General features: G+C 54.1%; 1 protein-coding gene across 5 annotated transcripts in view; it reads right to left on the bottom strand.

Annotated features, from left to right (window-relative positions):
• Positions 1-23,174, bottom strand: part of NRF1 (nuclear respiratory factor 1) — a 59,812-nt gene that overhangs the window by 7,735 nt on the left and 28,903 nt on the right. For 2 of the 5 annotated variants that reach the window (XM_032687282.1, XM_032687283.1), the window contains exons 8-12: positions 23,009-23,110; positions 19,497-19,654; positions 17,168-17,292; positions 12,274-12,423; positions 2,465-2,521 (exon numbers count right to left, since the gene is read on the bottom strand). In XM_032687282.1, the coding sequence (XP_032543173.1) occupies positions 2,465-2,521; positions 12,274-12,423; positions 17,168-17,292; positions 19,497-19,654; positions 23,009-23,110 (592 nt within the window). The remainder of the gene's footprint in view (positions 1-2,464; positions 2,522-12,273; positions 12,424-17,167; positions 17,293-19,496; positions 19,655-23,008; positions 23,111-23,174) is intronic. The other 3 variants (XM_032687284.1, XM_032687286.1, XM_032687287.1) reach the window with 3 other exon arrangements.

Raw genomic sequence — 23,174 nt, 5'->3', positions numbered from 1 at the left:
CTATGGATCCCTGGCCCTCCCTCTGCCCTTTCCAGGGGAATCCCAAGCTCGGTGAGTAAAGGAAGAGTAAAGCTGAGTTTGCTCAAGCTCAGCCTTCACCCAGACCCCCCACACCAGGGCTGGGCACCCAGGGCGTGTCACCCTCAGCTCAGGAGGTGACAAACAACAACCCCCGGCAGCCCCACGGGCTGGGGACAGAGGGGCTGGAGAGCAGCCAGGCAGGAAGGGAGCTGGGAGTGGGGATGGACAGGAAGCTGAACAGGAGCCAGAGTGTGGCCAGTGGCCAAGAAGGCCAATGGATCCTGGCCTGGCTCAGGAACAGTGTGGCCAACAGGTCCAAGGAAGTGATTCTGCCCCTGGGCTGGGCGCTGGGGAGGCCACCCCTGGAGTGCTGTGTCCAGCTCTGGGCCCTGAGCTCAGGAAGGCCCTGGAGGGGCTGGAGCAGGGGCAGAGAAGAGCAGCGAGGCTGGGGAAGGGACTGGAGCACAAGTGCTGGGAGGAGAGGCTGAGGGAGCTGGGGGGGCTCAGCCTGGAGAGGAGGAGGCTCAGGGGAGACCTCCTCACTCTCTGCAACTCCCTGACAGGAGGGGGGAGCCGGGGGGGGGTTGGTCTCTTCTCCCAGGCAGAGATCAGCAAGACAAGAGGGCTCGGTCTTCAGCTGTGCCAGGGGAGGTTTAGGTTGGATATCAGGAAGAATTTCTTTGCAGAGAGGGTGCTCAGCCATTGGAATGGGCTGCCCAGGGAAGTGGGGGATTCTCCATCCCTGGAGGTGTTTAAGGACAGACTGGATGTGGCATCAGTGCCACGGGCTGGGAACCACGGCAGGGTTGGATCAAGGGTTGGACTGGATGATCTCGGAGGTCCCTTCCAACCCAGCTGATTCTGGGATTCTGTGAAGCACCCCAGGAACGTGTCTACCTGTGCAGAGGGAGCTTGTCCCCGGGCTCCAGGGCTGGGAGCTTAGTGGATAACCCCCCTAAGCCCCCGTGATGAGCTGGCTTTGCTCAGGAGCACAGGGCACACCTGAGAGGATTATTAAGGGCCCGTCCTGGTCCAGCCTCCGAGCAGGAAACACGGATAAAAATAAATAAAAATAAAAATAAACCCCCCAGGCTCTGCTCCGCTCGGGCTCTGCTTCCCTCACAACCTGTTCCCTGGCAGTGAAACTTATGGAGCTGTAATGGTTTGAGAGCCCCCAAATCCAATTCCCGAGTCCAAGCCCCCCTCCCACAGCTCAGCCCAGTGTGAGAGTGGAAAGGATCTTTCCTTTTCCCTTTCGGACTTTTTATTGGAGGGAGAAGAGATTGACCCATTCCATTGTAAATATTGATTTATCATGGTAGAGACAGTTAAGATTGTATATGATGCATTATAATATTTATTTGTACACTGTTTGTAATATAATTCCCTTTCCCCCCATATTGAGTCTTGTGTTTGTGTCTGGAAAAACCCATCTCACACTGGGCTGAGCTGTGGGAGGAGGGCTTGGACTGGGGAATTGGATTTTGGGGCTCTCAAACCATTACAGGAGCAGACAGGGGGTTGTCCAGGCCCAGTTCCTCAGGAATTAGGGATAGGGAGCACCTGAGAATAAATTAAGTTTCTTCCTCTTCTCAAAACCCGAGTGTTAAACCTGACTGGGATTCTGAACAACCACCCTAACAAGGATCCCTTTTCCATAAATCCCGTGCTTTTCCATAAATTGTTCTTTTCCATAAATCCTGACTTTCCTGTCATGCTTTTGCATCCCCATTTTCCAGGGGGAAAATCACCTGTTGAGCCTGATTCTCATCACCCTTTTTAAAACATTTGCTGTATTTCCTACGTGGTTTAATTAAAGGGGGGAAAGAGGGCAGGAACTGCCCGAGTGTTGTATCAGAAGCTCATTTGAAAATAAAGAATTAATTTAATCGTTGTTAAATTGTTATTGCTTTTTGTAACTGTAATTAATTGCTTTGTTATTGTAATTAATTGATGTTTAATTGTTATTGCTTGATTGCTATTAAGCACTGAAATATCCCGTATTTTAGTGAAACAGGCAGAGCTCCTGCAGGAACAACACTCTGGGCACCCCTGGAGATCACAGAAAGCGTGGAAAGGGAATAAGAGAGGGATGTCAAAGGACACAAGGTGTGTCTGGGGTCCAAAAGCTGGTGGCCTTCAAGTTGCAGAAGGTCAGGGAATGACAGACACGAGCTCTGGGATCCACCTCCCCCTCCTGTGCTGTGACCCTCCCAGGACATCCCACTGCATCCTCTGGGATTCTGCTCCAGGGCTGCTGGGTTCCCACCCCAAACACTGCCCAGGCACAGCAAAAATATATATAAAATTATATATATATATGAGGTAGATAAAGCCCCTTTAACCCCAAGAAGCACCACGTGGTGAGGAAGCTGAGGGTAACAAGTGCTCACCACCAGCTGAACCCCAACATTCCAAACTGCCACCACAAAAATCCACTCACCTGAGGGACACTCTGCCAGGCTCCACTTGCAACCTGAGCAGTCTGCTGTTAGGATGCCTGACAATAAAATGTGGAAAAGGCTGAGAAAAGGGGCAAAATACTCCAGCAGGGGGTAATTAATGTGTTCAGAGGAAATCCCACCCTTTTGGGGGAAATTCCAAAGTTCGGCGCCCGCACACGAGGGGAAAAATCACACACGAGCAACACCCCCAAAATCAGGCAGAGTAACTGAAATGTTCCTGACCCCACACTTTGTGTGCAAACAGGAGGGGAAGGGGGAGGTAAGAATATCATATTTGTGCTGTGTTTTGGATACATTTAAATGAATTAATTGGCCCAGAGAGGCCCAGAAATGAGAGGAGTAAAAATCCCCCCCCTGGAGCAGCTCCGGCCACTTTAAATAAAACTCTCCGTAATTCCCGGAGTAGAGGGATGGAGAGACTGAATGAAAAGCTGCCAAAGTGGGATTTCCCTGCATCCCAGGAGCACGAGGCTGGAAAGATCCCGAAATCCAGGCCCTGGAAGGAGCTCCCTGGATTTTAGGGCTCCGGGGGGCCGGGATCTGGTGCGGAGCCGACGGATCCCATGTGAACAGGGACATTAGCAGGCACTGCAGAGCTCTCAGCACACGGAGATAAAGCAGGCATTGTCCTGGAGGAAGGCAAATCCGTAACCAGATAGGCCCTGGCTCCAGCTAAAAGCCACTTTCCCAGCGTTTTCCTGCCTGGTTCCGCAGGAACCACAACACAGGGCACATTCACACCGACCGACCGACGGGTTCTCTTCCCCCAGTGTCCCGCTGGTGCCTCTTCTCCAGGGAATTCTTAACCCACCCAGAGGTGATGAATTCCCAGCACAGCTCCTGGAGCAGGAGGATCCCTTGGGAAGGGGATCCAAGCCCTTCCCTGCAGGCACAGAAAGCTGCAGCTCCGGTGCCGGAGCCTCACCGCGCACCGGGTGCTGCTCCAGGCACCAGGAGGTAAGTCCCCTTTATTCCACAGGGGAAGAAAGGGCTGGGCACAGCCCCCAAGGGTCCTTTTTCCCCTCCTCCTCGAAGCACATCCCTCAAATCCAGCTCCAAAAGCATCCCTGCCACACGAACCTGCTCTCACGGCGTCGGCATCGCGGCGCTTTGGGGTCTGCAGCCCCTCTTTTATGGGACAAGGGACCTGTTTGGCACCTGCCCCATCCTCAGCAATAAATCACACTGAAAACACATCTCAGGCTCTGCCAAGAGCAGGTTTTTACACTCCACATTCCTCCTGTTTGCTCACCCCACCGGCTCCCACTGCCCGGCAGCGGGGATGGGTTCCCACCTCTCTCTCTCTCTCTCTCTCCTGGGAACACTCATTCCTGGAATGCTGCTGCCTCTGGCAGATTCCTCCCTTCTCATCTCTGCACATCTCTGGCTAAATAGGAAGAAGTTTGGGCTCTGGGCTGGTGGCTGAAGGCCCAGGATCTGTGCACAGATCCTGAGCCACGTGGGACGGGGGGCTGGAAGACTCTTGGAATGCCAGGAGAAGGTTGGGATGGGGCAGGGAGAGGGATGAGCTCGTTTGCCCTGAGCAGGGGGTTTCCAGGTGTTTTGTCCCCGTGGGTCTCATCTCACAGAGGGGAGGTTTGTGGCACGTGGACCCACGTGGATAAAATCCATGAGGAGAGTCAAGGGGCTGCAAAAGGCAACAGCTTTTCCTGTCTGTACGAGTTTCGAGCATGGAATACTTCCGTGATCACCTTCCTAGTTCCTTCCTGGTTACAAGGTGGTCTCCAGGAAGGCCTAGAGTGAAACCATCACTTCCCAGGCCAGGGCAGAAGGGGCTGGAATTGCTTCCTGAGAGGGAAAGGAGCTGTGGTGGCTGCAGAGGATCAACCTCAGGCCAGAGCTGGCTGTGGGAATGCTCCGGCTCCGACCGCAGGCCCAGCAGGGCCAGAGCCCATCTTTGACAGAAGCAACACACACAAACCCTAAAACCCGGCCAAATCCCAGCCTTGCTAACTTCCCACAGCTCTCCAAACCTCTCAACACTCAATTCCCACTTGGAAGAGCAACCCAGACATTTTTTTTTTCCGCAAGGAGAACACCCCAGGAACCTCTCGAGGAGGAGATCTGGTCGAGGATGCAGCGGCGCATCCGTGGGGTCGGAGCAGCAGGAAACAACCACTTCCAAACTCCCTGAGGGCTGGGATCAAACACAACCACCCCCCCAGCACGAGCTGCTGATCCCTGGGACTTCAAAGGAGCTGCACATCCCATATTTCTGCCGGCAATAAAGCTGCACTTCCATCAGCTCCGTGTTCTCCGTGACACGCGGCGGTCCCACCGTGCACACGCCAATTAAATCCCCCTAATGCCTGAGAGAACAAAGCTGGGGGGGGTTTTCCCCCCTTTCCTGATGGGAAGGGGTGGAAGGGAAGAGATCAGCTGGCTCAGGGGAATAGCAGAGAGCCTTTCACTGCGAGGCCTCCCATCCAAATGTGTCCCAGGCAAGGGGTAACAGATGGTCCCTCTGGAAGGCTTGCATGGAAAGAGGGATTGTCTCACTGGCTGGACAACTCACTGCAGCCACAGCCACACTGCTGGGGGGTTCTGGGAGAGAAACCCTGGGATTATGTGGCTGCAGAGCAATCTCTGCCCACCTGATCAAAGGCACCTCGTTCCTGCAGGGAAATGAGGGAAACAGCTGCCTGTGGGGTGCAGGGACCTGGATCTGGGGCTGGCACTGCCTGCTTTCATCTGTCATCAGCCCCTTGGGTTGGCAGCACCAGAACCTGCTCACCGACCTTCTCCTGGGAGGCTCTGAAGGTTAAAATCCTGGGGGAGTTCAGGGATCTGTGGCAACCAGGAGGAAAACCCACAGGCAGGAAGAGTTTTCCATGATCTGTAAGGTATGGGAATAATAATTAATAATACCATGATTCATTTTAAGCCAGTTCCAAGGCAGTGCTCCCTCAGCCATTCCCTTCTCAGAGCCTGTGTCCTCTCCAGGGCACAGCTGAACTTCCCATGGGAAGGGAGAACGTCCATTGAGTGTCCCTGGAGCAGCAGGGGCGGGACATCGGGGAGTGTCACTCAGAGAGGAATTTGTACAACTGGGAGGGAATAAATGAAGCCCAAAGACATGGAGGGCGCGAAGAAAAAGTCAGATTTAGGCTCAGAAATGCCACGGCTGGTTTAGGGAAAAATTCAGAGGGAAAGCACTCGAGGAGAATTTTTGGGATTCTTGGAACCCGTTTGGGAGCTCCATGGAGGCACCTCATGGGAGCACATGCAGTGCTCCTGACCTGGCTTCTGAGGCTCCAAAGCCATCAGCAGGTGGATCCCTGCAGCCAAACTGACAGCAGCCATTCCCAGGGAGCAGGAGCCATTCCCAGGGAGCAGGAGCCACCCTCCTGCTCTGGCCTGGCTCCGCAGAGCAGGGAAAAATAGGGCGATTCCCCGGGATCCTCCCGTCCAGCTGTTTACCGGCTGCGGATTACCCCCGTCACATGAGCTGCTTTGCAGCAAAGCCAAGCTGTCTCCACGGGCTGAGAAGGTCACTGGGAGACAGGGGCCTGCAGGGACAAACACATCCCTGCCAGCTCCTTCCCAAAGGGACGCCCCGGGCAGCGGGAAGAGCGATCCCGGCTCGCCGGAGGGCACGGAAAGGCGGTTTTACCTCCCAGCCCTTTGCCCAGCTACCTCTGGGTTCACCAGGGAGGGGTATCCCAGTGCTCAACCTCGTGCTGTCCATTCCCCAGGCTCCAGTCGAAGTGCTGGAAGCTGGAAAAAACCCCTGCAGTGCCAGATTTAGCTTCCCTTGCCACCCAAGTGCCACGGGCCAAGGGACGCCAAGGGGGAGCTGCATCTCCTGCATGACCTCAAATCACACACAGATCGACCCTGTGGCAAGAAATGTCCTCTCCAAACCCTGAACCTGATGGTGAAGAGGAAGGAGTTTCATGTGGAACAGCGGGAATCTGAAAGTTCACTGGATCCACTCAGGAAAATGAATTAAATCCATCCATTGTCACCAGGGCTGGCGGGCAAGGACAAGGTTCCAGCTCCGAGGATGCAGGACAGGGCTCTTTGTTGTGCCCCTGAGGCACAGGACAGATGGGGTTGTGCTTTTAGGCTTTAAAATCAGCCCCTGCTGGGGGGGATCCAACAAAGAGGATGAATCCAGGCACAGAGGGATCCTCTGGACGTGCCTGGGGAAAAAGCAACAGAGGAACTGAGGAGGTCGGATCCTGCTGGAGAAGCAGCTTGGAAAGAGGGGCTGAGCACTTCCTAAGGCAAAGGAAGCAAACCCTGAGCAGTCTGGAGATGTCCAGGAAGTGGGAATGCCCAGTCCAAAGGGGAGCAGGGAGTGAGGGAGAACAGAAGCCACAGGTAACTCCACAGGGAGGAAACTCTGGTCTAAAACACGAGAGCGAGAGGCAGAAAAACCTCCGAGCACGGGGGAGCTGCAGGGGGGGAGCCCCAACTCCCAGACAGGGGGTTTCTCCTTCCAGTGAGTTCCCAAAGCCCACCTCACTTCCTAGGATGCCTCCCAGAGCCAGAACAGCTCGCTGGGATTCCAGCCAGCTTCCCATTTGGATCAGGGTTGCACCCTCCACCCACCCACCCACAGCCATGAAGGGCCCGGAGCTCCCAAAGTGCCCCGGGGGCAGAGGAGCCTCAGGAGCCTCCAGCCACTCCAGACAGGCTCCATCTCCCACAGCTCCCCAGGGTGAGGGTGGGCAGGTCCAGCCCTGCCCGTGGGTACAGGGAGGGCTGGGCAGGGAAGGCAGGAAGGGGGCCCTGCTGGGATGGAGCAGCAGGTTGCAGCCCAGCCCTGCCCCATGTGGGGGGTGGCAGGGGAGGGGGGGATTAGGAAGCCCCTCTTCATCTGCCCCGATTCAGTGGGATCACAGGCTGCTCCTGCGATTCCCAGAGCCCCTGGAATGGTTCAAGGTTGGGTTAGGAATCCTCTGATCCAAGGTTGGGTTAGGAATCCTCTGATCCAGTTTAGGAATCCTCTGATCCAGGCTGGGTTAGCAATCCTCTGATCTAGGGTTAGGAATCCTCTGATCCGGGTTAGGAATCCTCTGATCCAGGTTAGGAATCCTCTGATCCAGGCTGGGTTAGGAATGCTCTGATCCAGGTTAGGAATCCTCTGATCCAGGCTGGGTTAGGAATCCTCTAATCCAGGTTAGGAATCCTCTGTTCCAGGGTTAGGAATCCTCTGATCCAGGTTAGGAATTCTCTGATCCAGGGTTGGGAATGCTCTGATCCAGGGTTAGGAATCCTCTGATCCAGGTTAGGAATTCTCTGATCCAGGGTTGGGAATGCTCTGATCCAGGGTTAGGAATCCTCTGATCCAGGTTAGGAATCCTCTGATCCAGGTTGGGTTAGGAATCCTCTGATCCAAGTTTGTTAGGAATCCTCTGATCCAGGTTTTTTAGGAATCCTCTGACCCAGGTTGGGTTGGGAATCCTCTGATCCAGGCTGGGTTAGGAATGCTCTGATCCAGGGTTAGGAATCCTCTGATCCAGGGTTAGGAATCCTCTGATCCAGGGTTGGGAATCCTCTGATCCAGGTTGGGTTGGGAATCCTCTGATCCAGGGTTGGGAATCCTCTGATCCAGGTTGGGTTGGGAATCCTCTGATCCAGGCTGGGTTAGGAATCCTCTGATCCAGGGTTAGGAATCCTCTGATCCAGGTTGGGTTGGGAATCCTCTGATCCAGGGTTGGGAATCCTCTGATCCAGGTTTAGGAAACCTCTGATCCAGGTTTTGTTAGGAATCCTCTGATCCAGGTTGGGTTAGGAATCCTCTGATCCAGGTTCCAGACACCCTTCAGAAATCCCTCCATCCCTTCCCATCCCAATTCCTGGACTGGAAACAGTGGCAAGCTTGGAAATGCCTGTCCTGCTGCCCACCCTGCCTGCCATTCCTTTCCTGCCTGGATTCCACCACAGCTCTTTTTAGGCAGAAGCTTGTCCAAGGATTGACATTCCCACCTCTTGCAGACACCCCCAAAAGCTGCTGTGACCAAGGGACACCCCAGAGCCCCGGAGTGAGGCCCAGCAGAGCTCAGGGCCTCACAGTGGGGCTCTCAAAGCCAATTTGTTGGAGATTTCCTCATCATAAACTGGGAGAAACACCCAGAATTTAATGAGAATGTTGGTGATGGTGAAGGGGAATGAAAAGTCTCACTGAGAGATCACAGAATCTTGGAATGGTTTGGGTTGGAGGGACCTTAAAGCCCATCCAGTTCCACTCCTGCCATGGGCAGGGACACCTTCCACTGGCCCAGGTGGCTCCAACCCGGCCTTGGACACTTCCAGGGATTCAGGGACAGCCACAGTTTCTCTGGGAAATCCATTCCAGCCCCTCCCCACCCTCCCAGCCAGCAATTCCTTCCCAATATCCCACCTATCCCTGCCCTCTGGCACTGGGAAGCCATTCCCTGTGTCCTGTCCCTCCATCCCTTGTCCCCAGTCCCTCTCCAGCTCTCCTGGAGCCCCTTTGGGCCCTGGAAGGGGCTCTAAGCTCTCCCTGGAGCACTGAATTCTTGGAAAAGGAAGAAAAGCAAGATCCAGTGACTATAAGCACATTATTCCACCTGCCCAAAGGCCTCTCCTCAGTGCCCACCCTGCCCTGAGCGGCTCCTTCTGGAGCCATGTGGATTAATGGGGGACTGTGGGGCGAAGGTGCAGAAACCTGGACAAATATCACCCAAATACACCCAACAAACAGGCTCCAAGTCCAACCTAAACACACAGTGAATTCCTAAAGCATCCCATTCATCCAGGGTGCTCCCAGCCAGACCCAGCCAGGACTGTGAAAGATGACCATGTAAATTATTGTCAAACAACAGAGATCCCTCAAGGTGGGAGTTTCCCAATGTGACAACTCAGGAGAGGGATCAGTGAGTGGCATCAGATCACCTGGACGCTCCAAGGGAAGTTCAAGGTCAGCCAAAAGAACTTGGGCTTCCTGCTGGGATCACAGAGATGGGAACTGCTCTGGGCAGAGCCAGACCACAACTGCTTTGGAGCCTTTGCAGCAGACACCAGGCAGCTCCTCTTTTAAAATTGATGGATAAAGAAGAAGAAATCCTGCTCCCTTCCCCTCTCCCAGCCCGGAACAAAAGGGGAACATATTGCAACTGTGCCGAGGGAGAGAGGAGGCTGCTGTCTGTTCCTTTAAATGTAACGTTAATGCCCTGTAATCAGCTTTAATTTTTAAACAGGCCCAGCCCTCCTGTCCATTCCCCCTAATTCGGGACACGTGGAAGGTAAATGGGCTCTGCTGGTGACAGCTGGGGAGCCTCAGTGCCTCGGGACAGCAGGGGACAGGGCAGGGGACACGGGCAGGGGACACGGGCAGGGGACACGGGCAGGGGACATGGGCAGGGCAGGGGAGGTGCTGGAGATGCTGCCAGGTCAGGGACACAGTGCCAGACAGGGCACAGCTCATTTGTGGGTGGAAACTGTCTGAAAGCAACGGGACTGGCAGGAATTCTGGAGGGGATGAAGCAGCCAAGGGCTCGGCAGGGACGCCCTGCCCCGACCAGAGCGGGTCCCTTTTGGGGCACTGGGAGGGAAGGAAAGGGCAGTGGCTTTGGAGGGGGGACAGTGGCATTTGGGGACAGCAGCAGATCAAGGCAGGACTGAGCCACTCCTGGTGTCTCCCCGGGGTGCTGCCCTTGTGTCCCAGCTGAAGAGCAGCCTGGGGACTCCACGTGACTCCCGGATGCAGAACAGGGGCACAAAACCCCCTGGGAGGCTCCTGGAGCTCTTCCAGCACCGTCCCCTTTGCCAGGAGGAGAGAGGCCTGTGGCACACCCAGGGTGCTCATCACACACAAAGGTTTGTCTCCACGAATCCCACATTGGTTTGGGGTGGAAGGGACCTTAAAGATCATCCAGTTCCAGCCCTGACACCTTCCACTATCGCAGGTTGCTCCAACCTGGCCTTGGACACTTCCAGGGATCCAGGGGCAGCCACAGCTTCTCTGGGCAACCCGTGCCAGGGCCTCCCAACTCTCACAGGGAATTTCTTCCACAGGGAATTTCTTCCTAATATCCCACCTCACCCTGCCCTCCTTCACCTCAAGGCTGTTCCCCCTTGTCCTGTCACTCCACGCCCTTGGGAAAAGCCCCTCTCCAGCCTTCCCACAAGCCCCCTTCACACACTGGAAATGCTGCTAGAGGGTCTCCCCGGGGCTTTCTCTTCCCCAGGCTAAACAAAGTGACTAAACCGAGGTTTCCCCAGCCCAAAAGCCCAGCAGTGCCCGGGAACAGCCGCTATTTTTAGCCGCGGTTGGTGGGCAGACAAATCCTAATCGGCAGCGGAGCCGCCTCGTCATCAGGGCCGAGATCAGGCCGAGCAAAGCCACCCGTGACAGCCCCGAGTCCCAGGGACGGCCTGAGCCCGGCCCTGCCCGGGATTAGTGCCCAGGAATCAGGCAGGGCAGCAGCAAACACCAGCAGGGCTGAGGGGATGGGTGGGAGGGCAAGGCCGAGGCCGGTGGGAATGGGCGCCACTGGAAGTTCGGGGCAAATGGAGCTGCAGTCCCGGGATTGGGGAATGTTTGGGCTCTTGTTCCCACTGGGAAAGGCCTGACTGCTGGGATTGGAGCTGCCACAATGCCAATATACATGGAAGCTGGGAAAAGGGGTGGGCACAGGGATGAGGTGCCTCCTTTTGTGGGGTACAGTGAGTGTGCTTGAATGGTGGGATTTAAGAAAAGAATTCCCAGGTCAAATCCAACCATTCCCCAGCACTGCCAAGGCCACCACTGAAATTGGCCCTGCTGGAAGGGTTGGGGCAAATGGAGCTGCAATCCTGGGATTGGGGAATGTTTGGGCTCTTGTTCCCACTGGGAAAGGCCTGGCTGCTGGGATTGGAGCTGCCACAATGCCAACATACACACAGAGGCTGGCAGGGAAAAGGGGTGGGCACAGGGATGAGGTGCCCCCTCTTTGTGGGGTACAGTGAGTGTGCTTGAATGGTGGGATTTAAGAAAAGAATTCCCAGGTCAAATCCAACCATTCCCCAGCACTGCCAAGGTCACCACTGGAATCAGCCCTGCTGGAAGGGTTGGGGCAAATGGAGCTGCAATCCCGGGATTGGGGAATGTTCTGGCTCTTGTCCCACTGGGAAAGGCCTGACTGCTGGGATTGGAGCTGCCACAATGCCAACACACACAGAGAGGCTGGCAGGGAAAAGGTGTGGGCACAGGGATGAGGGGCAGGCAGTGCCCCCTCTTTGTGGGGTACAGTGAGTGTGCTTAAGTCTTGGGGTCATTAGGGGCGGAAAAGAATTCCCAGATCAAATCCAACCATTCCCCAGCACTGCCAAGGCCACCGCTGACCCCCTGTCCCCAAGTGCCACATCCACAGGGCTTGGAAATCCCTCGACTCCACCCCTGCAGCCCCTTCCAATGCCTAACAACACTTTCCATGAGGGAATTTTCCCTGATATCCAACCTGGACCTCCCCTGGTGCGATTTGGGGCCGTTTCCTCTGGTCCTGTCCCTTGTTCCCTGGGAGAGCAGACCCAGACTTGACACAGGTTAAGCTCATGACTGAGGCTTATGCCAAGGTATTTTAGAGTCCATCAAGGCCCTGTTGCTGATAATTATCCATTTGTGCCCAGTAATTTGTCCTCTAGGAAACACCTCTCCCTGTTCCTGGAGCTGCTCAGTGAATCCAGGAATTCCCCACTCACCCCTTTTATCTCTCCTTGTTGGCTGCCAGCCTCTTTCCTACCCTCTCCTGTGAAACACATCTGCCAAACCTGATTTTCCTCACCTTTCCTTCACATTGGGAATAAATCCTACCTGTTTCAGGGTAAACCTTCATTAAAAAATTCTGTTCCCACCAGGAAGGCCCTACAACAAGCTTGACTCTTTCCTTCCTGTCCTCCTCGGCGCAAGCAAGCTGATCTGCACTTTGCCAAGCTGCTAGCGACTCATTTGGCTCCACCTTCCCTAAAAAAAGGAGATCCAACAGGAAAAACAGAAAATAGTGCTTTTAAAAACTGACATTTGCAGCCTCTCAGCCTCCCCCCACCCCCCGATTTATGATTATTTTCCTCGTGTACAGAACCGCCAGTTCCCGGCGGCTCCGCGTCGCACCTCCCTGTCCTGAGGCACCCCAAAGCCAGGAGAGCGGGATCCTGACGCCTGCCTTTCCCTCCTGGATGTGTTTCCAACTGTAAACAGCCCTTGCAGAGCCACGTGGGATCGGGATCCACGCTCCAGGCCTGCCAGGAGGAGGATTCCCCATTTCCCATCTGCGCGGCCGAGGGCGGGGACAGGTTTCCACCTGACAGCTCGCCGGTTCTGCGTGGGAAGCTCGGCAGCCTCAGCCAGGACTGGGGCTTTTCCAGCACTTAAACCTCTTCCCAGCCCCAAGCCAGCACCTGGAGCAGCAATTCCAGGCGGGAGGTTTCCCTAAATGCTGCGGGGAGCTCGTTTATCCCGCGCTAACCGGGAGGACGCGCTCCCGGACTGACGCCTCGTTCCCGGGGTTTGCGAAAGCAGGGAGCTGGTTAATCCCCCCCTGCCCACGTCAGAGCCCTAATGCTCTTCCCATCACAAATCCTGGCTCGCCCCCAGCCCTAAGCACGGCCCCCTTGGGGCGTGGGGAGATCTGGGGTTGGATTTTTTGGGTGGATTTTGGGGTGGAGGAGGGCGAGGCTCACGGTGGGCTCCCCATCCCTGCTCCCAGGAGCATCTCCAGCAGCACAGGGAGGGGATACATCAGGAAAATGGACTTTGGGGACAGGAAAATGTGCTCTGGGGACCTGTTGCTGCACGTGAGGCCAAGGGGGACAAACCAGGATCCACTGGATCTCTGGCTGTGCCAAGCTCAGCTCTGCAAAATTAATTCCCTGCTCGCGGCCTGATCCCACATCTCCCACTGCTCGTCCCACGCCCGGGTTTGAATCCCAGCTGGAGCCTGGGATCCCAAATGTCACCTCCAGAATACCCCACGCCACACAAGGCCACAGCAGCCCCAGACTCGAGGGGGCACCGAGGCTGTGGAAGCTCCTTTCCTGGGGCAGGGAATGGCTCCGAGCTCTGCCTTGGCCCTGAGCTCCCCTGTGCAGGCAGCAGCCTCATCAATATTTCAGGAGGCAGCCGGGAAGCCCGTGGCCCTGGCAGCTCTCAGGGCCCATCAGATCAATGTCAAACAAAGGGCTGTGGGGTGAGGACGCTCCAGCCCCGCTCCTACCCCAGCGAGTTTCCTCCTCCTCCACTCCCAAAGCAGCCCCAGAGCTCAGAGCTTCCCCCTTTTCCATCCAGCTTGAGGAATAGAATCCTAGAATCCCAGAATCAGCTGGGTTGGAAGGAACCTCCGAGATCATCCAGCCCAACCCTTGATCCAACCCCGCCGTGGTTCCCAGCCCATGGCACTGATGCCACATCCAGTCTGTCCTTAAACACCTCCAGGGATGGAGAATCCCCCACTTCCCTGGGCAGCCCATTCCAATGGCTGAGCACCCTCTCTGCAAAGAAATTCTTCCCAATATCCAACCTAAACCTCCCCTGGCACAGCCGAAGACCGAGCCCTCTTGTCTTACTGATCACTGCCTGGGAGAAGAGACCAACCCCCCCCGGCTTCCCCCTCCTGTCAGGGAGTTGCAGAGAGTGAGGAGGTCTCCCCTGAGCCTCCTCCTCTCCAGGCTGAGCCCCCCCAGCTCCCTCAGCCTCTCCTCCCAGCACTTGTGCTCCAGTCCCTTCCCCAGCCTGGTTTCCCTCCTAGTAGGTGCTGCCACCACCCCCTGTGCTGGCTCTGAGTGTTCCTTGGTCTAATGCCAACCACTTAAGGAGGGCCCATCTGAGCCTGCGGCCGCGGGGTCACCGGTTCCCGCATCCCGGCTCCGAGCAGATGCTCGGGAGCAGCCAGGAAACCATAATGCACTTAAGGCAGTCTGACAGTGCAGAGGGAGCAGGGGATCCTATTTCCTTTGCCTGCAAATGGAACCCATCACCAGATCAGCCTGAGGTGCTTCAGGACGTCCCCCGGCTCCCCGCTGGAGATCCAGATATCCAGCCCCAGATTCCAAGGTGTCCATGGGCGGAGGTTTCCCCCTTTTTTAGCTGTCTTGGTTGTTCTTGTATCACCTAATTATTATTCAGGTAATAACTCCGGAGAATGGGTGGGAAAAGCGCCATACTGAGGCAGAAAGAAAAACTAATAACAGAGAATAATTGCATCTAATGGTTAAAATCAGCAATGAAAAGCCTTGTCCGACCCTGAGACATTTCCATGGAGTCATGGAATGGTTTGGATGGGAAGGGGCCTTAAGGATCATCCAGTTCCACCCCCTGCCATGGGCAGGGACACCTTCCACTAGCCCAGGTTGCTCCAACCTGGCCTTAGACGCTTCCAGAGACAAGAAAGTGTTAAAACAGTGTCTCCTTTTCCCTATCAATAAGATGGGGATAAATTTCTATCCCTTCCAGGGAAAGTGAAGCGGGTGAGGGATTGGAATCCCTCAGGAAAGCCCTGCAGAAGGGTAAAAGCATTCCTGGAGAGAAGCACTTATTGGGAATATCAGCAAATTAAGGCTTTGCAAACAACACCGAGCAGGGGGAATTTGCTGGTGAATCCCATCACGGCTCTGGGAGGTGTTTTCCCCTTCCTTCCCGCAACCAGCCGTCCCAAATCACCCCCCAGTTCCATCTCCTCCGGACAGAGGGAGTGGTTTGTTCCTCCTGCATCAAACAACGGAGTGTCCAGGAGGCTGCTCATCACGCTCCCACCCCGGAGGAGGCGGATAAACCCTCCCGCCGGTGCCGGCGCTGCCGATCCATCTGCTCCCCGTGCCCAGCCGGAGACAGAGGGAATGGATACCCCCATCTCCCGCATCCCCCGGGGACATCTATTAGCCGGTTGCGTAATCCAAACCACCGGCGAGGCGCTTCCAAGGGCTACGAAGCCCTTCCCCTTTAATGCCACCGGAGATTAGAGAGCCCCAATCGAAGGCGAGTGGGGAGCGGGAGAGGGGCCCGCGGGCGAGGAAAATGCTGCAGCCTCTCCTCCCTTAATGCACTCGAAATCCCTGCTGACTCCCAGCTCCGCTGCTAAAAGAAAAAAGGAAAAAAAGGAAAAAAAAAAAAACCAAAAAACAAACAAAACGAACAACCCCTAGCTCAGCCTGCGTTAAAGTGATATTAAAGCGACGCCGGGAGGGCGAGTTTTCTGGGGGGAAGAAGCATCCGGAGGAATCCGGAGGAGCTCGGAAGCGTTTTGGGAGCGGGCCAAAGGGAGCCGGGGTGCGGATCTGCGGCGGGGCACCCACGTGCTCCGCCAAAGCTGATTAGTCGCTGCTTTTGAGCATCCAGGGGCAGATCCTCCCTGCGATAAACACCCGTCACCGATCGCGACACGCCCCGGCCCTTCCCTGGGGGACAGATGCGCTCCCAGCTCCCGGGGCAGGGATTTCGCTCCGTTCCTGCTCCCTCTTCAGGCCGGCTGACCCCACGGCGAGGCAGCCAAACCCAGTCCCAGGCAAACTCCTCTCCCGCCGCGCGGTTTTTGCTGCGAACTGAACGCCGAGGTCTCAGAACCAGCGCGTTCCCTGCGAGACGGGGATCTGGAAGGGCTGTGATGGAACTGAACCCCGAGGTCTCATCGAGCCAGGGTCCTGCTTTCCGTGCCAAGTGACAAGGCAGCAAGTCACTGCTGTGCCACCCGACCTCAGGTGCTTGGCCCCCCCTTTGACAATTAACACCCAAACAGCCCCATCCTCCAGGTGACTTTGTGACTCCCCCCTTTGTGTCCTCTCTCTGAGCTTATTTTGACAAACCTCCTTCCATTTAATCCAAATAACCGCCGAGTTTCTTCTCTGAACTCGGAAAGCATCACAGGATCAGGCTGGAAAAGACCTCTGGGATCACTGAGCCCAACCTGTGACCCCCAGACACCACCAAGTCCCCCAGCCCAGAGCACCCAGTGCCACGTCCAGTCCTTCCCTGGACACCTCCAGGGTCAGGCAGAGGCTCAGAGCAACTGGAGGCAGTGGATGGGACACATTTGCACATTCCAGCACCATCCCCTGAACCAAGTTCTGTGGATTTAGTTTTCTTTAATAGGAGCTTAGTTTGAATAGCTGCACAAAGCCACCAGACTTGGCAGAAGAGACACCAAACAATTGGTGAGAAACGCTAAAGAGAATCCCTAAAAGTAAAGGATTGACTCTGGGAGCAAGAGGGAAAATAAAGCAAGAGCCAAACGACAGCTGAGGGACCCTGGAAGGTCTCACCTGAGCAGAAAAGCAACAGTTGCTCAAGAGCAGCCACCAAACCCACAGAAAAAAAGCTTTGAGAAGGGAAAGAAATGAGAAGGTAATAAAATGTTGGTCGTTCCTTCACGGGGAAGAGTCTGGGGATGAGTTTATTGTGGCACCAACTGGTTGTGTTGGTTGATCAAGGCTGGTCCTCCCTGTGCTGGGCACTGTGCAGGTGCAGAATGGGGAGGAGCTTTCCCCAAAAAAACCCTAAGGATGAAGAGGAGGGAGAGAGCAGAGCCACCAGCACCACGGAATCAAACAAGAGCTCGATGCCACCATCTCATTCTAAGGCCCCACCCGCTCAGTGACCACCTGCAGCTGGAAAACCTACCAGCAAAAACTGGGCATTTCAGCAAAAAGAGAGTAAAACCCTCCAGTTAAGAGCACAGGAAAACCAACCCAAGGAATGCCAAGCCCCCCAGCAGCCTTACCATTGGCATCCTGCACGCCGGTGAGGGCCCCGACCGCCGCCGCAGTTTCTCCAGACAGGACAATCTGTCCCCCCCCTTGGAGAGTGGCTTCGGCCAGCGTGGCCACGGCGTGGGCAGCAGCTTCACTGTGGGCACGGAGGGCAGACAGGGCAATTAGGAACACCAAACCCACCAAACAACACCAAAACCACCAAACAATCCCATTTGAACCAGGCAACCCACGTCAGGCGACATCCAGGAGGGAGGGATCGGCCCCGGGCCCGGGTGAAGCAGAAAAGCTACACTGGAGGGGGAATTATGTGGGAAGAAGGTGGATCCAGTGGCTTTTTTGAGTTTGGAGAGGTCTTAGGATATCCCTGTCCTCTTACCTTTGCATCCTTTCACTTGGGGTTCACTAAAACTTTGGGACAACCCAAGCGGTTGTTCCGTGGGGCTCCTTCCTGCCTCTGCTTTCAGGTACAAAACTCACCCTTTTGGCACATCCTGGGGCTCTGCAGATCCCAGAGCTGTTCCCTTCATCCCTGACCCTGCCAGGCCATGCCCAGGATCACACCACCAGCTCTGCCTTTAACTCCTCCCAGCCAGGTGGTTTAATGATGCTTTTTAACGAGCGTTGTTTGTAGCACAGGATTGTTTCATGTCCTCACACAAATGAGGCCGGAGCAAAGGGCCTTCTCATGGAACAACCCTGCTGTGGCAGATATTTGGGAAGGAGTGTGGATGATCCTTTCCTTCCTGCACCCTCCCAGCTTCCCAGAGGCTGCATCTGCACCATTAGCTTGGATTCGTCTGATCCCCTTGGAAACCCGTTTACACTTTTTGTTTCCACAGCATCTCAGAGCAACAAATTCCACATTTAATCAGAAGAAAAACTGAACTATGGTTCTGCACAAACTCCTGCCTCAGCCCTTTGGCCTGGTACTGTGAGGGACAGAAAAGAACTGTTCCCTTTCTGTTTTCCTCACGATTTCATGAATTTCCAGTAATCCCCTTCCCAAGCTGAAGGGGACTGTGGAATGGATTATTCCTGGGTTTTGATCACTCTTGTCCTTCCCAGACTTTTCCTGTTCAAGGGGAGCGACCACTTCTCACACTATTCCAGATGGAGATGCAACAAGTTAGTCTTGGCTTGTCCTTTGTGCCTTCCCCTCTAATTCCCAATATTCAACTTACTTTTTCAACAGTATCTGCTCAGCAGTGATTAAAAATCCCTGCCATGGGTCAGTGGTGGCCCTGGCAGTGCTGGGGGATGGTTGGACTCCGGGGGCTCCGAGGGCTTTTCCAACCAAAACAACCTCACAATTCCTATGATTCTACTGCAGAGAGACATCTGGGAAAACCCCCCAAAAACCTTTAGGAGAAACCCCACAAACCAAGGCTGTGGAGGAGCCTCTGACCCTGAAGAGGGAGCAGGAATCAGCACCTGTCCTGCAGACACCTGGACAGTGCCTGGCACGGGAATTCCCTAAGGAAATTCAACCAGACCAAGTGCTGGGTCCTGCCCTTTGGCCACAACAACCCCTGGCAGCAATACAGGCTGGGGACAGAATGGCTGGAGAGCAGCCAGGCAGGAAGGGAGCTGGAGTTTGGATTGACAGGAAGCTGAACATGAGCCAGAGTGTGGCCAGGTGGCCAAGAGGGCCAATGGATCCTGGCCTGGCTCAGGAACAGTGTGGCCAACAGGTCCAAGGAAGTGATTCTGCCCCTGGGCTGGGCGCTGGGGAGGCCACCCCTGGAGTGCTGTGTCCAGCTCTGGGCCCTGAGCTCAGGAAGGACATTGAGGTCCTGGAGCAGGTCCAGAGAAGAGCAGCGAGGCTGGGGAAGGGACTGGAGCACAAGTGCTGTGAGGAGAGGCTGAGGGAGCTGGGGGGGCTCAGCCTGGAGAGGAGGAGGCTCAGGGGAGACCTCCTCACTCTCTGCTACTCCCTGACAGGAGGGGGGAGCCGGGGGGGTTGATCTCTTTTCTCAGGCAACCCTCAGCAAGACAAGAGGGCTTGGTCTAAAGCTGTGCCAGGGCAGGTTTAGGTTGGGTATTAGAAAAAACTTCTTTGCAGAGAGGGTGCTCAGCCATTGGAATGGGCTGCCCAAGGAAGTGGGGGATTCTCTGTCCCTGGAGGTGTTTAAGATGAGACTGTATGTGGCATCAGTGCCATGGGCTGGGAACCACAGTGGGGTTGGATCAAGGGTTGGGCTGGATGATTTCTGAGGTCCCTTCCAACCCAGCTGATTCTGTGATTCTATGAAAAGCCTCTCTTAGGACTGCCCAGAGGGGTCTTTGCAGCGCTGGACCGAAACCCTTGGAGGTGCCAGGTGTTTCCAGGCTCCGTACCTGTTGAGTGCCATGGTGACAGTGGCTCCCTGCTGCATCTCCTGGGACGCTGCCACGGCTGCCTCTGCCAGCGATGCCACCGCCTGCGTGGCCTCCGACGCCTGCGTCGTCTGGATGGTCATCTCACCCCCCTGTAGCGTCGCCCAGTTCTGCTCCACCTGCCAGGGACAGCACCAGGAGAGGACAGGAGGGTTGGGTGTTGCCCTGTGGGTGGGTGGCTGCTCCCTAAAGGGCAATTCCTGAAGCAGAATTCCTAAGGTTTCAAGAAGCGCCCGCCCTGTCCTGCGGCTCCGGCTTTGAGGGGGGGAAAAAGAAAGGGGAAGGCCTGGATCCACCTGGGAATGTTGCTGGGCACCACCACCCTCCATCAGTATGTTCCATAAACATCCATGAAGGCCCTCAGCCACCCACAGATCCCTCTTGTCTGGCCAAATCCGCGACAAAACGGGACGACGTTGTTGTTGCCGTACCCGGATCACGGGCTGGGATTTGATGAATTAGCTCTGCCAAATGGCCATAAATAAAACACAACCAGTCCCACCTCAAACTGAGGAAGAGCCTCTTCCCATGGAACTCGGGATCAGCTGCCCAGGGAGGGTGTGGAGTGTCCCTCTCCGGAGACATTCCAACCCCGCCCGGATGAGCTCCTGTGTCACCTGCTCTGGGTGGCCCTGTTTGGACTGGGTGACCCCCAGAGGTCCTTCCAACCCTAATAATTCTGGGATTCTGTGTTTCTGCAGTGCTGGAACCCCAGCATGGATCAGATCCCTCAGGAAAACGGGCTGTGTTTGCCTCACAGTTTCCATTGGCATCATCCACTGCCGTTCTGGGGAACGATCCATGTTCCCACTTGGGATTTCTTTGTACAGCACCTGCAAATTCCAAGGGGTTTGAGCCAACTGAGATGTCTCTACACTGCTCAATAAAAGATGATGTGGATGGGAGTGATCTTACAATTCCCTGGCTCCAGACCTTTCCATTAATAAATATTATATTACTTAAAGTTCACCCATCTCAGCTGCTCATTTCCCACATTTCTCCGTTTGGGATTTCACAGCCCACGAGACAACAAATGTGTGGCCACAAAATTCACCAGGATGGGAACTGGAAATATGGACTGAACCCCAAAAAAAGGTGAGGAAGTGGAGGATGAAGGCCCATCACCCCAAAATCCTACTGACTTCTTTGCATGGTGATGAAGATCTTCCTCCAACTCCCATCCCTGCTCTCATCCCCATAAACGTTTCGAGGCCACTCCTGGTGAGTGGAGAGACATAAATGCTGCAGGAGGTGAGGGGGAAAACCCACCTCAGTTTGTTCAGGTGGTTAAAATGGTTAAGAAGGTAAAAATTCCATGGAAATTTTGCTGCCTTCGGGCAAGACAAGGATTAATCCCACCACGGGAAGGAGAGGGAGGGAGAACATCTGCCTTCCCACCCACCATCCCAGTGGCTCTGTGCTCCCTCACAGGGATGGAATAAGGAAGGAAGGAGTGGAAGGAGGGACCTTCCAGGCTCTTCTCCACACTGACACAAAGGTTTTCCTGCTGGGATATTCTGAAAGGATTGGAAACAACCTCAAAAATGATCCAGTTCCACCCTGGGGGGAGACACCTTCCACCGGGCCCGGGATGGATGAGCCCCATCCAGCCTGATTTGTGCCTCTGGAAAATTCCTTTCAGCTCTCAGGAGATATTTAAAAAAAAAAAACTTGGAAAGCCTCGGGGCAGCTGGCAAGTGCCTCAAGGTGACTGCGGGCTCCTGGGATGTGGGATGGGAGCAGGGGCTGGAGCTCGGCAAAGCTGTTCTGTGCTGCCACCTCTCGCCGGGACACCCCAGAGGGACCTGCGGCCTCACTCAGAGGGGATTTGGGGGCCAGGAGGGGAAAAAGGAGTGGATTTATAAAAAAAATAATTCGTATTTTTGAAGGAATACAGAAAAAAAAGTGTTATTTGGTTAAAAAACCTCAGACACACAGAAAAAAAAGGGTTATTTGGTTAAAAAAAAAAAAGCGGCGGGAAAATAAATGTGTGCAAGTGTAAGAGGTTGGGATCAGGCACTGGAGTGCCAAACAAAACACAAAATAGATAAAGTATAGGAGGTATATTGAAATGCTAAAGAAAACACAAAATAAATAATATATTGGAGGTATAAAAAGGAAAAAGTATGAGATTCAGACCTAAGGTTTCCACCATAATTTTGTCTGTAGAGCCCTGAGTCAAAAGAACAGCAGTTCAGCACCAAAGTCACAAAAAAAGTCTATTAGTTGATTAAAAAAAATGGAAAAATAAATGTATGCAAGTGTAAGTGTTCAGATTTTGAAATGCCAAACCAAACACAAATAGATAATCTATAGGAGGTACATTGAAATGGCAAAGAAAAGGTAAAATAAATAATCTATTGGAGATATAAAAAGAAAAAAAGTATGAAATTCAGACCTAAGGTTTCCACCATAATTTTGTCTGTAGAGTCCTGAGTCCAAATAACAGCAGTTCAGCACCAAAGTCACAAAAAAAGTCTATTAGTTGATTAAAAAAAAAGTGGAAAAATAAATGTGTGCAAGTGTAAGTGTTCAGATTTTGAAATGCCAAACCAAACACAAAATAGATAATCTATAGGAGGTACATTGAAATGCCAAACAAAAACACAAAATAAATAATCTATTGGAGGTATAAAAAGGAAAAAGTATGAAATTCAGACCTAAGGTTTCCACCATAATTTTGTCTGTAGAGTCCTGAGTCAAAAGAACAGCAGTTCAGCACCAAATCCACAGAAAAAGTCTATTAGTTGATTAAAAAAAGGTGGAAAAATAAATGTGTGCAAGTGTAAGTGTTCAGATTTTGAAATGCCAAAGAAAAGACAAAATAGATAATCTATAGGAGGTATATTGAAATGCTAAAGAAAAGGCAGAATAAATAATCTATAGGAGGTATAAAAAAAAGTATGAGATTCAGACCTAAGGTTTCCACCATAATTTTGTCTGTAGAGTCCTGAGTCAAAATAACAGCAGTTCAGCACCAAATCCACAGAAGAAATCCATTATTTGATTAAAAAAAAAATGGAAAAATAAATGTGTGCAAGTGTAAGAGTTCAGATTTTGAAATGCCAAACAAAAGACAAAATAGATAATCTATAGGAGGCATTAAAAAACGTGTATGAAATTCAGGCCTAAGGTTTCCAAGGAGGTACAAACAAAAACGGACAAAATTCAGGCACGAGGCTTCCAAAGGGATATAAATAAAACCCCACAGAACTCACACCTAAGGCTTCTGCCATAACTGGGTTATTCTGCTAATTTTGCTGAATTTGGTTTGCAGAGTCAGACCAACCCCAGCCCGTGGCACTCTGGATAAAATGACACACAAATTTATGCAGCAATTCACATTCCCGCGGGCGCCGACCCCCGGAATTGGGCGTTCCCTGCGCCCAGCCGGCTGTAGGGGATGTTGGGTGAGGCTCAGAGGGCCCTGCTCCCGGCTGAGCTGTCCCCAGAGAGCTGCCCCGGGGTCTCACCTCTCCGTCGGCCACCGCGGAGTAGTTCACTTGTGCCACGGTGACCGTGGTGGGCAGCTCGGAGGCGTCGGCCAGCGTGGCCACCGTGGCGCCGGTGCCAACCTGAGGGACACGACAGAACGGGGCTGAGAAGGGCTGCTGGTGCAGGAGGGAGGCCATAAAATCC

This window comes from Chiroxiphia lanceolata, chromosome 5, assembly GCF_009829145.1.
Source record: "Chiroxiphia lanceolata isolate bChiLan1 chromosome 5, bChiLan1.pri, whole genome shotgun sequence".
NCBI lineage: Eukaryota > Metazoa > Chordata > Aves > Passeriformes > Pipridae > Chiroxiphia > Chiroxiphia lanceolata.
Note: the sequence above shows the minus strand (reverse complement) of the source record. Positions and strands in the feature narration are given on the sequence as shown.